The sequence below is a fragment of the Ammospiza caudacuta genome, chromosome 6, assembly GCF_027887145.1.
Source record: "Ammospiza caudacuta isolate bAmmCau1 chromosome 6, bAmmCau1.pri, whole genome shotgun sequence".
NCBI lineage: Eukaryota > Metazoa > Chordata > Aves > Passeriformes > Passerellidae > Ammospiza > Ammospiza caudacuta.
The window spans coordinates 12,183,244-12,196,005 of NC_080598.1; the positions used below are offsets into that span (position 1 = coordinate 12,183,244).

At 50.5% G+C, this 12,762-nt stretch overlaps 2 protein-coding genes across 2 annotated transcripts; both read left to right on the top strand.

Annotated features, from left to right (window-relative positions):
- Positions 1-1,975: 1,975 nt before the first annotated feature.
- LOC131559007 (mas-related G-protein coupled receptor member D-like) lies at positions 1,976-5,988 on the top strand. Its single transcript, XM_058807194.1, has one exon. It carries the CDS (start codon positions 1,976-1,978, stop codon positions 2,867-2,869), a length of 894 nt encoding a protein of 297 aa, XP_058663177.1. The 3' UTR covers positions 2,870-5,988.
- LOC131558782 (mas-related G-protein coupled receptor member H-like) lies at positions 5,794-8,508 on the top strand. Its single transcript, XM_058806802.1, is given in 4 exon segments — positions 5,794-5,974; positions 6,466-6,472; positions 7,420-7,542; positions 7,544-8,508. Coding segments are annotated over 4 exon segments (1,062 nt in total). The 3' UTR covers positions 8,295-8,508.
- Positions 8,509-12,762: the final 4,254 nt, after the last annotated feature.

A 12,762-nucleotide genomic window follows, 5' to 3' on the forward strand; every position in this document is an offset into this window, starting at 1 on the left:
TGCACCGAGCCCTGGGGAGCAGCACCAGGACAGGGCACAGAGAGGAGCCAGCAGGATGAGAATGCAGCGCTCTCGGTGAGCTGGGCACTTTCTCCTTCATGTCCCTGACCTGGCAGGAGCCGCTTTAGGACATGGATCCCAAAGGAGCAAGAGGGACCAGGAAGCGCCGCTGATCTGCACAGACCCCTTTGCCTGCTGCTGCCCCACAGGGAACAGATCAGTGGAATGTTTGCCTTCCTCCCTGCCCCACCTTCCTCTCCTGCAGCAGCTGCTCTGTTGCTGACACCCTCTCCCGGTGACCGCAGGGCCCTCCCAGCTCCCCCTTCCTCTGCCCTGTGCATCCCGTCTGTATCCTGACACTGAAATTGGCTGAAATTAACTTTCAAACACAATGGGAAGCATTTGGAAGCAGGAATTGTTCACCAGCACAGCACACACAGAAGGATCTCTCTTTGATCTGTGTGTAGTGAGACTTTACAAACAGGGCTTTTATCCATTATAACCACACACAGTCATTAAAGTCTCTTTCTTATAAAATACATAAACATAACTTTCACAGAACTCATTTCCATGCATTCACCTCCATCTGGAAATCCTTTCCTGATCCTGGAGGATAATTCAGATCGGTTTCTGGTGTTCCTATTCACTGAGTGCTGAGATATAGAACCCTATGGCCAGGGGGAGCAGGGACTCTGCCGCGGTCCCTGGTGGAGCAGGGGAGGAGTGGGGGTGTCAGGGGAAAAAGAAGTCAGCCCTGGGTGGATTCTGGAGTGTCAGAGCAGGCTGGAGGGGTCAGGAGAGGGTCAGAGGGGGCTGCAGGGGGTCTGGATGCTGGCAAAGCCAGAGGAGCTCAGAGCATGAGAAGCCACGCTCAGAGTGGGGGAGTGGCTCCGTCTGGGAAAGCTGTGGGATGTTACATGATGGGGTGAGGATGGAGAGCGGGGTGGGAATGGGGTGCAGAGATTGGGACAGGACAGGACAGGATAGGCACCAGCTCAGCTCTGCTTCCTCAGGTCATTGGGAGGCTTCGGCAATGACCCGAGATCTCTTCCCTAAATGGGAGTTACTTCTGACAAGCACCCAGCTGACTCATCAGCACTGCCAGCACTGCCAGCATTCCAGAGCCACCAGCACCACCAGCATCCCTCTGCTGCTGGAGGGACAGTGACCCTTCAGGGAAGAGAAACAAGGAACAGTAGAAACCTGTGAGGAGAGGGAAGGCAATCAGAGAATGGGTCATTCTGCAGGGGAGGAATGTTTCTCACCAGAAGGAAATGAGGAGCCATTTGCAAAATATTTCATTTGGAGCTTTTCACCAAAGCCACTTCCTCTGTAGCAAAAAAACCCAAAGATAAACACCTCAAAGGAAGTGATGTTCTGACCTAGCCAAAGCTGCAATTTCCAACTCCTCTGTTACTCTACCAAGCCTTGGGGAGCAAAAGCAGGACAGGGAACAGAGAGGAGCCAGCAGGACGGGAATGGGGAGCTCCTGGTGACCTGGGCACTTTCTCCTTCATGTCCCTGACCTGGCAGGACTCACTTTAGGACATGGATCCCAAAGGAGCAAGAGGGACCAAGAAGCGCCACTGATCTGCACAGAGCCCTTTGCCTGCTGCTGCCCCACAGGGAACAGGTCAGTGGAATGTTTGCCTTCCTCCCTACCCCACCTTCCTCTCCTGCAGCAGCTGCTCTGTTCCTGCCACCCTCTCTCGGTGACCACAGTGCCCTCCCCATCTCCCCCCTCCTCTGCCCTGTGCCTGAACAGCCCAACACTCCCACCTCCCTCTCCACCACATAATTTCCACTGCACTGCCCTCCTCCCCTGCACATCTCACTCCTCCCCACTGAATCCTTCCCACTGCAGGGAGCTGCTGAGGAGCCACATGGTCCATCCCTGGATTCTCCAAGCACTGACTGCCCATCCACTCTGACCACAGCCAGGGGCCACATCCCACTGCCTGCCCAGCGTCCATCCATGGAGGTGACCACCGTGTCCCCATCTCCTGCCTCACCCACTGAAGGAGCTGATCTGTGTAAGACAGATGTGACCAGTGTGGCCATACACAGTGTGACACTGCTTATCTGCCTCTGTGGGCTGGCTGGGAATGGGGCTGTGCTCTGGGTCCTCAGCCTGATACGGCGTAACCCTGGCATCTTTAAGATGGCTGTCGCCGACTTCACCTTCCTTCTTGTCACCGTCCTCTCCGCCCTCCTCTTCCTGGTGGAGGAAGTGTCCTGCTCTCCTATTGTGCCCTTGCGGTACCTGAATTTCCTTTTCCAGCTCTCAGTGGCCTCCTACTACTGGGCGCTGTTCCGGCTGATGCCCAGCAACAGCGTGATGACTATGCACAAGGTCTGCTGGCTCCGCTGCCCCAGGGACCTTCCTCTGCGCCTGAGGTGGCTGGTGGACAGTGTCCAGTACTGGGCCTTCTTTGCTCTCTTCACTGTCATCCCCACAGTGACATTGCTATGCCCGTCAAAAGAGCAGGAGCTCTGCCAGGCGACTCTCATCTCCATGTACACCCTCATCCTGCTCCTCTTTATTGCACCCGTGGTCATTTCCAGCACAGTTGATTTCATTAGGGCCAAGTGGGGCTCCCAGCAGCAGCAACCCAAGAGGCGCGACATTGTTTTCATCCTCATTGTGCTGTTAACACTCCTCCTCAGCATCTGGAATTTCCTGCAGCTGCTCAGTTACATCACTGTGTCCCCCCAGATTTTTTTCCTGCTCACCTGCATCCACATCAGCATCAAACCCTTCATCTACTTCTTGGTTGGTAGCTGGAGGACAGACAGCTCCATGGCGATCTCCTGGAAGCTCTGTACTGTGGGAGTCTTCATGGAATCTCTGCAGAGGGTCTTTGACTAGTAGAAAGAACAAACTACCTGCTCAAATTTTAGCCCTACTGACACAGGGCTCTGAGCCTGCCTGTTCCTTCCATAGCTTTGCTGAAGAAGCAAGGCACAAGGCCTGAGGGTTTCCTTGAGTCACCTGATGAACCAATATGCAGAGGATCGCCTTCCATGTGGTGGTGTATTCCTGCAACAGAAGGGAGCAGGAGCATTGTCTTGGGTGATTTTTGTGGGATGTTCTGCAGGGAGCACATTGGAGCATGGCTTTCCTGCTCCATCCTGGATCCACATGGTTCCAAGCAGTGCAGCTGGGCTCAGTGCTGCTCCCCAGCTCTATTCCCCATGGAATGACCCTCATGGCCTCGGCCCCAGGGAATGAACTCCATCTCCTTTGGCTGAGCAGATGAGTTCCATGGTGTTTTCAGGGAGCTCTTGCCTGCAAAGCATGGGACACCTTAATCCCTGGGGACACACCCAGCATGGGGTGGCAGTGATTTCCCAAATCCCTGCAGGGCTGGTGCCTCTGGATGGGAGGAGAGGGGTTGGGATCACAGGGAGCATCCTTCCCCTTCTGTCCAGCAGAGCCAGCCCTGCATTCCCAGCTGATGGGAAGGGACACCAGGTAGGGCTGCAGAGCTGGGGAGGGACAGCAACATTCCCTTATCCTTTCAGTGGGAATTTGTCACATTCTTGAATTCCAGAATTAAATCCTTCTGAGTAAAGTTCAAGGTCGATGGTGAACTCCACTGAACTACAGTGCCTGTGTCAATAAAGTACATGGAAATGGAAATTCCCATAGCCAGATGCTTGGACCATTGAATTGCACAGAAATTAGGGGGTTATGCTGCTCTTCTGCAGAATGGGGCCATCCATCCTCTGGTTCCCCAGCATCAGTGTCCAGGGAAGCCCTTGAGCACCTCCATCCTGAACCTGGCCACCCTCAGGAGGAGCTGCACAGCCACTCTGCACAGCAGCTCCAGCCACAGCCCAGCCTCTCCTGATCTTTGTCATTACTGTAACCAACTCTCAGTCAGATTTGGATTCATGGTTTTTGTTTCTTTCCACTGTGGTAGTCCCAGCCTCTGAATTTGTTGACGAAACAATATCCAGGCTTCACTTCTGAGCCTGTCCTTGTTAAACAGTGTCCAAAATGGCTCATTTCCTTCTTTTATCCCATTCTAAAGCCTCTGGCTGGTCTGGGAGCAGGGCAGGTCCCTGTCTCATACCAGAGCCCTTCCTAAGGCACGTGCCTGCAATGCTTGGGATGATGTTGGCAGTGCCAAGAGCTCCTGATTCCTCCTGGGAGAGACCTGGGCAGCAGCCACATCTCTTGCTCAGGGGGAAGTTGTCCCTCCTTTTCCTACTGCCTTAAATCCAGGGGAAACCAACGTGCCACTGCTTCTGGAAAGGGAAGTGAGAGTGAAAGCTGTTGGTGGTGAGTCAGGCTTTGGAGACACACATGAGGTTAAACAGCTATGGAGCATTTATTAACAGTGTTGTTAATGATTAACAGAAGAGAAAGACTTGGACATCTGAAAGGGGTTTTCTCTCCCTGACTCTCATTTCCTGTCCATTGGAAAGAAAACTTTCCAAGGTACAACCTCTGGTCCAGGGAAGCACAACTCACCCGAAGTGTCCATCCCAAGGCAAGTGCAGAAGGACCATTATCCGTCGATGTACTTATTCTCCTTCCCAGCACCTTCCTTGTCTGCAATGCCACCCAGGCCACTTCCCACCTGAGCTTCCTTTCAAAAGAGCAAGACTTCAAAGCAAAAGGTTTCCTGGTTGTCCCTGCCCATGGAAGAAGGAGAGATGGAATGAGATGATCTGTACTGTTCCTTCCAACCTGTCCTGGGTGACTTTATGAGCTGAATTGTATCCCCATTCATCTGTTTAGCCCAGAAATATCTTTTGCACATTTCAGACTGGTTCTTGAGCAAAGAGGGGGAGAGCACATGCAACAGTTTGTTTTCAGAAGCTGCGCTCACTCCTCCCCATTCCTGCTCCCAGACCGTGCTGTCTGCAGCACAGACAATGCAGCACAGAGCTCTCCTTTGCTTTTGGGTTTTTTCAGTTGGCTGAGGCAGAGAAGTTTCCTGGATTGTGGTTTTCCTTTGGCATGGAACTGTTCAAACCTGCTCTGGACCGAAAACACAGAAGAGCACTGGGAGCTCACACCTGTGGCCCACCGGGGCCTGGGACGCGGCATTTTCCAGCACCAGAGGGACTGATAAGGGACTTAGTGAGCCAAACTACACTCCACAACAAGGACTGTCTGAATTTGCCGACCATTCAGAACAGCAAGAGATTTTATTGTTTAATATTGTTTTCATTTCTTATCCTTGTGAATACTTCGCTTGTTAAAGAAACAGTTTTTGCCACTTTTCTCTAAGGAAATCTTTTCCTGAACCAGCTGGGGAGGGGCTGCTCGAATTTGTTTTTGAGAGAGATCTCATTTGGAGGTCTCCACCCGAATGTACCCTAAACCAGGACACATCCCAAACCATTCCATGAGAATTCCTGGTGTCACCCACCATGGCCCCAGGCAGGAGTTCCCCTGCTGCACACAGCACCAGCCTGACAGAGCTCAAGGAGCATTTGCACAATGCTCTCAGGCACAGGCTGGGATTGCTGGCATGTCCTGTGCAGGGCCAGGAGCTCAAAACCAAGATCCTTGTAGGATCCTTCCAGCTGTGGATATTTTATTGTTACCTAGCCTTCTGAGGAAATCCTTTCTTCTATTCTTTTAGTATAGTTTTAATGTAAGGTATATAATAAAATAATAAATCAAGTTTTCTGAAACATGGAGTCAGATCCTTGTCTCTTCCCTCCACCTGAGAACTCTGTAAACAGGGTCACAAAGGACTGTTTCTAATTAGGGGGAAATGAGGAGCTATTAAAAATGTTATACACAGGTGCTATGGTGATTCATTCTCGCAAATGTTGAACGACTATTACGTGTTTTATAATGTTCAAAGAAGCTCTGTTAAGCTTTGGAGTTTTTCTAACGTGAGTACTGCGTTCACGCTGACAGTTGCAAGGCTGATCTCTGACCATTGTGGGCAGTCGAAGCCCGAAGCGCTGCAGAAGCTCGGGGAAGGCGGAACGGAGGAGGAGCTGTGTTGGAAAAGCGAAATGTGTCTGAATGTGGGGGGTGGATTACAGTCTACAAATCCTGTTAGTATTTTGGGCAGTGTGCCTCTGGCTGTGCCTCTGGACCTTATTTTGTCCTTTGTTGTAGTTTAATAAATTTCTTAAAGTTTTAAGAAGGGAGCCATCGTTTCTCACAACAAAGAAAACATCCACTTTTATTGCAGGGGGAAAAAAATCAAGATCAATAACCCCGTGGCTGTGGAACTCTGAGGGAGGCAAAGTTGTAAGACCATTTCCAACTGCCACGTGACTGCACCGAGCCCTGGGAATCAAACCAAGACAGGGCACGAGGAGGAGCCAGAGTGGAGGGAGTGAGGAGCTCCCGGTGAGCTGGGCACTTTCTCCTTCATGTCCCTGACCTGGCAGGAGCCACTTTAGGACATGGATCCCAAAGGAGCAAGAGGGACCAGGAAGCGCCGCTGATCTGCACAGAGCCCTTTGCCTGCTGCTGCCCCACAGGGAACAGGTCAGTGGAATGTTTGCCTTCCTCCCTACCCCACCTTCCTCTCCTGCAGCAGCTGCTCTGTTCCTGACACCCTCTCCTCACAGGGCCCTCCCCAGCTCCTCTCTCTCCTCCTGGGCATCCATTCTGTATCCTAATACTGAAATGGGCCAGAACAAACTTTCTAACACAATTCAAAGCATGAGGAAGCAGGAATTCTTGCCCTGCACAGGACACAAAGGCATGTCTTCTTATATTGCAGGTATGCTGAGATTTTACAACAGGGTATTAGTCTATTAGAACAACATATAGGCATTAAAAAGTTTTTCTTATCTAATCCACAAACTTAATTTTCCTAGAAATCATTTCCATGCATCCACTTCCTCCTGGAAGTCCTTTTCTGACCCTGGAGATTTATTCAGAGGTGTCTCTCCGGTGATCATATTCAATGAATGCTGCCATATTAAAGGTGGTCTCTCCTTGAACTTTGGCCACGCACTGTTGCCTCTTGTTCCTGAACTTGCCACAAAATCACTGCAGGCCTCCTTATCTGCGCCTGCACTGGTTCCAGCCATGTTTCCCATCCTGTGTGCCAGCCTTTTCATCTTTTTATCATTTTGGCCACTTTACTTTTGAACAACTTCAGAAAAACTGAAAATGTTTGTTCTCTATATTATTTATCAGCCTCCAGCCAAACAGCCCAACCCTGCCACCTCCTTCTCTCACCCAACCATTCCCACTGCCCTCCTCCCCTGCACATCTCACTCCTCCCCACTGAATCCTTCCCACTGCAGGGAGCTGCTGAGGAGCCACATGGTCCATCCCTGGATTCTCCAAGCACTCATTGCCCATCCACTCTGACCAGAGCCAGGGGCCACATCCAACTGTCTGCCCAGCATCCATCCATGGATATGAACATCGCATCCCCCCTGCCATCTCACCCACTGAAGGAGATGATCTGTGTGACACAGATGTCCCCAGCAGACCATACACAGTGTGACACTGCTCATCTGCCTCTGTGGGCTGGCTGGGAACGGGGCTGTGCTCTGGCTCCTCGGGTTCCACATCCAGAGGGACACCATGAAACCCATCACTGACCTGCCATCCTTGACCTGGCATCATCAACTTCCTCATCTTCATGGCCCCCTCCTCTCTGCTCTTCCTGCTGGGGGATTTCTCCTGCTCCTCCATCATGTCCCCAGCATCCATACGCTTCCTTTTCCTCCTCATCCCGATGTTCCACAGCGTAGGGCTGTACCGGCTGACAGCCATCAGCATCGAGAGGGGCAGGTCCATGCTCTGCCCACCTGGGCTCTTCTGCCACCTTCCCCAGGACCTCTCATGGGTGGTGGTCAGTGCCACGCTCTGGGCCCTTTCCATCACTGCCATCGCTGCCATTTCTGCGGTGAATTCCCTGTGCCAGTCACAGGAACACAAGCTCTGCTGCCGCAGGGCTCTCATCTCCCTGTACATCCTCAACTCCCTCGTCTTTGCTCCATCCATGGTCATCTTCAGGACAATCCTCTTCATTCACTTCAAGGGTAGCTCCCAGCAGCAGCAATCCAAGAGCCTTGACATCATTGTCTTCCTGGCTGTGCTCCTCACTGTCCCCCTCAGTCTCTGGAATTTCCTGCAGCAGCTCGGCTACACCACTGTGTCCCCCCGGGTTGTTCTCCTGTTTGCCTGCACGCACAGCAGCATCAACCCCTTCATCTACATCTCAGTAACAAAGTGCTGGAGGCGCTGCTCCATGGGGTCCCTCAGGGAGTGCCTCCAGAAGGTGTTGGAGGAGCCAGAAAGGAGCAGTGCCCCCAGTAATGATGCCACCAGGGACAGGGGGGTCTGAGCCTGTTGAACCCTTCAAGTGCCCCCATGCAGGACCCTGGGGCAGTGACTTAGGATCACCCTCCCACCCTTATTCCTGCAGGAAAAGGGAGCACAGGCAGTGACAGGGGCTATGTGGGAGGGATGCTCTGCACAGAGCACATTGTAGCATGGATTTGCTCCTCCCTCACAGGTCTTAGGGCACTGTTCCCCAAATGGATCCTTCCCGACATGGCTGTGACCCCAGAATTCCCCCTGGCACCTGGTTCCTGCATCCCACTGAGGTCTGATATCAATAAACAGCACCGTGAACCCTGAGCTGCCTTTGCCCCCTCTGCCAGCGCTTCCCGGCTTCCTCTGGCTGCTGCTGCCAGCCGGGAATGTGGCTGGAGGGAGGGGACAGAGAGGTAGTTAGACAGGAATTCTGTGATTGTTTTGAAATTTCATAATGAATTATGTTTAATTAATCAAGGCATATTTGACTGTAGATTTTAGCTGGTTTTGATTTAGATCTGTGTTGGCTCAGTGTCAGTAGAAAACTCAATCGACCCATAGCCCTTAGAGATCTTACTCAGTAGTTGGGGAAGAAAATTCAATAAAGTATTTTGCATGGTCATCATATAACTAGAAAATTAATTGGATGCCAAAGAATAAGAATGATATCTTGAGAGAACTAGGAATTTGGAAGCCCATACACACCAGAGGACTTGATTAATAAATGGCAAGAGACAAATTGTAATGGTAATAAGAGAGCCATTTCCTAAGCTTGTACACCTCAGAAAACATAATCAGTGGCAACTGTCTAACCAAGACAACAAATTTAATAAAACATTGTTTAGCTGGAAAATCCTGGGTTATGCATTAAACTAAGACAACCTGTTCTGGTAGTAATTAAAAGAAACAAAATATCTATACCTTGGTGTAAGAAACTGGGGGCACTTTTGGGTGTATCTATTAAAAAATCTTGGATATTGTGGTCTGGAATTGACCAGATAATAGTGGCATTTGCATTTATGTATTAGCCTAGCATGTTGTTATTGATTATAATTATTTAGAAATCGTATCAGTTATAACTATTTTTAGCTGCATGTTAGTATAATATAATCTATCAACTTATGTATGCACTGTATTGCTCACAGAAATAGTAGTGTAATGAATATAATATCTATGTATCACTTTTTGAAATAATACTGTGAGGAATGTATTGTGTTACAGACCTCAGCAAAACATAAGATGTGAAAAATGCTTTCGTGTAACTAAAAACAGTGTAAGGCATCCACTGACCAACCTCTCCAAGTGATAACCATGACTCAAACCAGAGCCCTGGAGGACAATTAGAGAATACCATGTTCGATTTAAGGAGGACGCAGTAAAATCTCATCAGAGGATGGGAAACAGCAGCATGGAGGCACAAGAAGAAATAAAACACATTGACCTGAACCCAGGATGTCATGCAGATAAGCCAGAGTATGAAAAACTCAGGCAAAGGAGTTCCCAAAACATCAGAAATTTTGAAAGAATGTTTGAATAATGCATGAAACACATGAATATGCATGCATTTCAGCAATGTAACAGTACAAAAATAACATTGTCTGTATACGCAACACTCCCCCTCTCTCCATATTATTTGTCTGTTTGCCGGGAGAAACCCAGCCCTGGAAACAGTGTCCTTTTTTATCCTATTACTATTAATATTATTGAACTTTTAAAAACTATCATTATTATTATTATTATTATTGAACATTAAAAACTCTAAGCAGTGAATTCTGTTTCTCAGCAGTAATGTATAAGAATGCCTGAAAAGAGTTGTTTCTTTGGACATATCTATCGCAAATAAATTTCCATTATGTTCACAATTTTGACTCAAAATTGTTCACATTTGACTCAAATGTGTCTAAGACACATTTGCTGTAAGACTTAGAAGCCTGGGTGTCAGAGGGGACACAGCCATGGCTTGTGCTCCCTGCAGCAACCATGATCCCCAGTGCCCAGAGCTGGGCTGGCACAGACAGGATGGCCCAGGGGCTCAGCATTCCCCACCCTGAGTGCTCTGTGAGTGTCACAGCAGAGATGTCTTCAAAGATCTTTAATTTTTAATTTTGTGAGCCAGGTGCAAAGGTGTCTCTGCCTTCAGAAAGTCTTCCTCTCCACTCCTTTCAGCTGCTCCCTCAGCAGGCTCAGGTGGTGCAGCAGCAAGGAGAGGAGGAGGCCGTGATCCTCAGCACAGCCACCCCCTTCCAGGAGCAGGGTGACACCTGTGTGTGTCACCATGGGCTCCACGGGGCATCAACCCCCTCCATGGGGCTTCCATGAGGCCACCAGCCCCACCACACCCCACACCTTCTCTCCAGCCCCACCACACCCCACACCTTCTCTCCAGCCCCACCACACCCCACACCTTCCCACCACATCTTCCCAGCAGCTCCATCATGTCCCACCCCTCCCACACCACCCTCCCATCCCACTCCCCATGCAGCCCACCCACCTCCCGTCCTTCCCATCCCTCCCAGCCCCGGGCCTCAGGCTCCACTCCCTCCCCACGGGCTGCTCACCCCAGCCTGCCCCTAAGGCTTTGGGGCCGTCTTTCTCTTGGAGATGCCCCTCCCCAGCTCCATCCCTGCTCTCCAGCCCCCCAACCTCCTCTGGACACAAACAAGAGGCACTACAGGAATGGCTCCACTGCTGTTCATTGCGCTGCAGAAGCGTGGAATTGCCAGGAGGAGCAGAAACACTGCTGGGGCTCCTGAGTGGGGCAGGAGAGGAGCGGGGCTGTCTGGAGGGGAAGGCAGCCTGGGGGGGAATTCCTAGAGGATGTCAGAGGGGGCATGATGCCTTAGAATTTTAGCCTTTCTATTTTTCATACCCTGTTCTGCATTAGTGCATAACTCTAAACTCCATGGAAAGTGTTAGTTAACTGTCTTCAGATTTGGTCAGACAAAACAATCCCTCTAGCCTGAAATTCAAGGACACTCTACTGCATCAGGCCCAGAAAAGTATAGACAAAAGTGAATTGGGGAGGGCAAACAGGAGGGCAATAAATGACTTCATTACCAGAAGCTGTAATTGGAGGATTAACCTCTGATTTGTAAATGGACCAAACTGATATCTGTCTGAAAAAGTCATGACCATTGTCCATTTTGGGTGCAGCCCCTCTCGGAGGCTTTGAGAGCCCAGGGTGAACCTTTTGAAGGCCTTTCATCAATGCCTCCTTTTATTCTCTTCACCTGCTCTGGCCTCTGTTCCAGGGAGCCAGCCCAAGGCATCAGGCAGACGGGGCTGGAGGGGGCAGGAGGGCTCTGGGTGCCACCAATGCCAAGTCTCCCACTGGACAGCAGCAGAGCCCAACAGGCCACACCTGCAGCCAGGGAGAGGCCAGGGACTGGGAACCCATTGGGATGGGATGGGATGGGATGGGATGGGATGGGATGGGATGGGATGGGATGGGATGGGATGGAGAGTGTTGCAGAGATAGGGATAAGGAGTGGTACCAAAATCAGACAGAAAATAACGTTCCTAACACCAACCAATGGTGTTACCAAGGGAAGTATTAGGCAGCGGGACACAAAGAAGGATCTCTCCTTATTTCTGTCTGTGTTGGGAGACTTTGCAACAGCGTTTTTTTCATTATAACCATACATACACATCAAAAAGTTTTTATTATCTAGAACATGAACACCATTTTCTGAGAACTCATTTCCAGGCATCCACTCCCTATTGAACAGCCTTTGATGCTCCTGAAGGATCATTCAGAGGGATTTCTGGTGGGCTTATTCATTCACGGCATGCTGTCATATTAAAGATGACTTTGCTTTGAGATTGCTTTTCCTTTGGCCATTTCCTGTGTCTTATTTTTACGGAACTTGCCCCAAAACCACTCCAGGCATCCTAATTTGTCACTCCACTGGCTCCAGCCACATTTATCATCCTGTGTGGTCCTGAGGAGCACATTGGAGCTGGGCTTTCCTCCTCTCTCCTGGAACCTAGAACCCTGTGACCAGGAGGAGCAGGGACACTGCTGGGGTCCGTGGTGAAGCATGGGAGGAGTAGGGCTGTCAGGGGAAAAAAAAGTCAGCCCTGGGTGAGTTCTGGGGTGTCAGAGCAGGCTGAAGGGATCAGGAGAGGGTCAGAGGGGGCTGGAGGGGGTCTGGATGCTGGCAAAGCCAGAGCAGAGCAGAGCCTGACAGGCCACGCTCAGAGTGGGGGAGTGGCTCCATCTGGGAAAGCTGTGGGATGTGATAGGGTGGATGAGGATGGAAAGCGGGGTGGGAATGGGGTGAAGAGATTGGGATAGGATAGGATAGGATAGGATAGGATAGGATAGGATAGGATAGGATAGGATAGGATAGGGACGAGCTCAGCTCTGCTTCCTTGGGCCGTGGGGAGGCTTTGGCAATGATCCCAGAGCTCCTCCTGGAATTGGAGTTACTTCTGACAAGCACCCAGCTGACTCATCAGCACTGCCAGCACTGCCAGCATTCCAGTGCCACCAG

What these genes read in the sequence shown, in the direction of transcription:
- LOC131559007 (XM_058807194.1), top strand. Translation starts at nt 1,976, where the DNA reads ATGGAGGTGACCACCGTGTCCCCATCTCCTGCCTCACCCACTGAAGGA.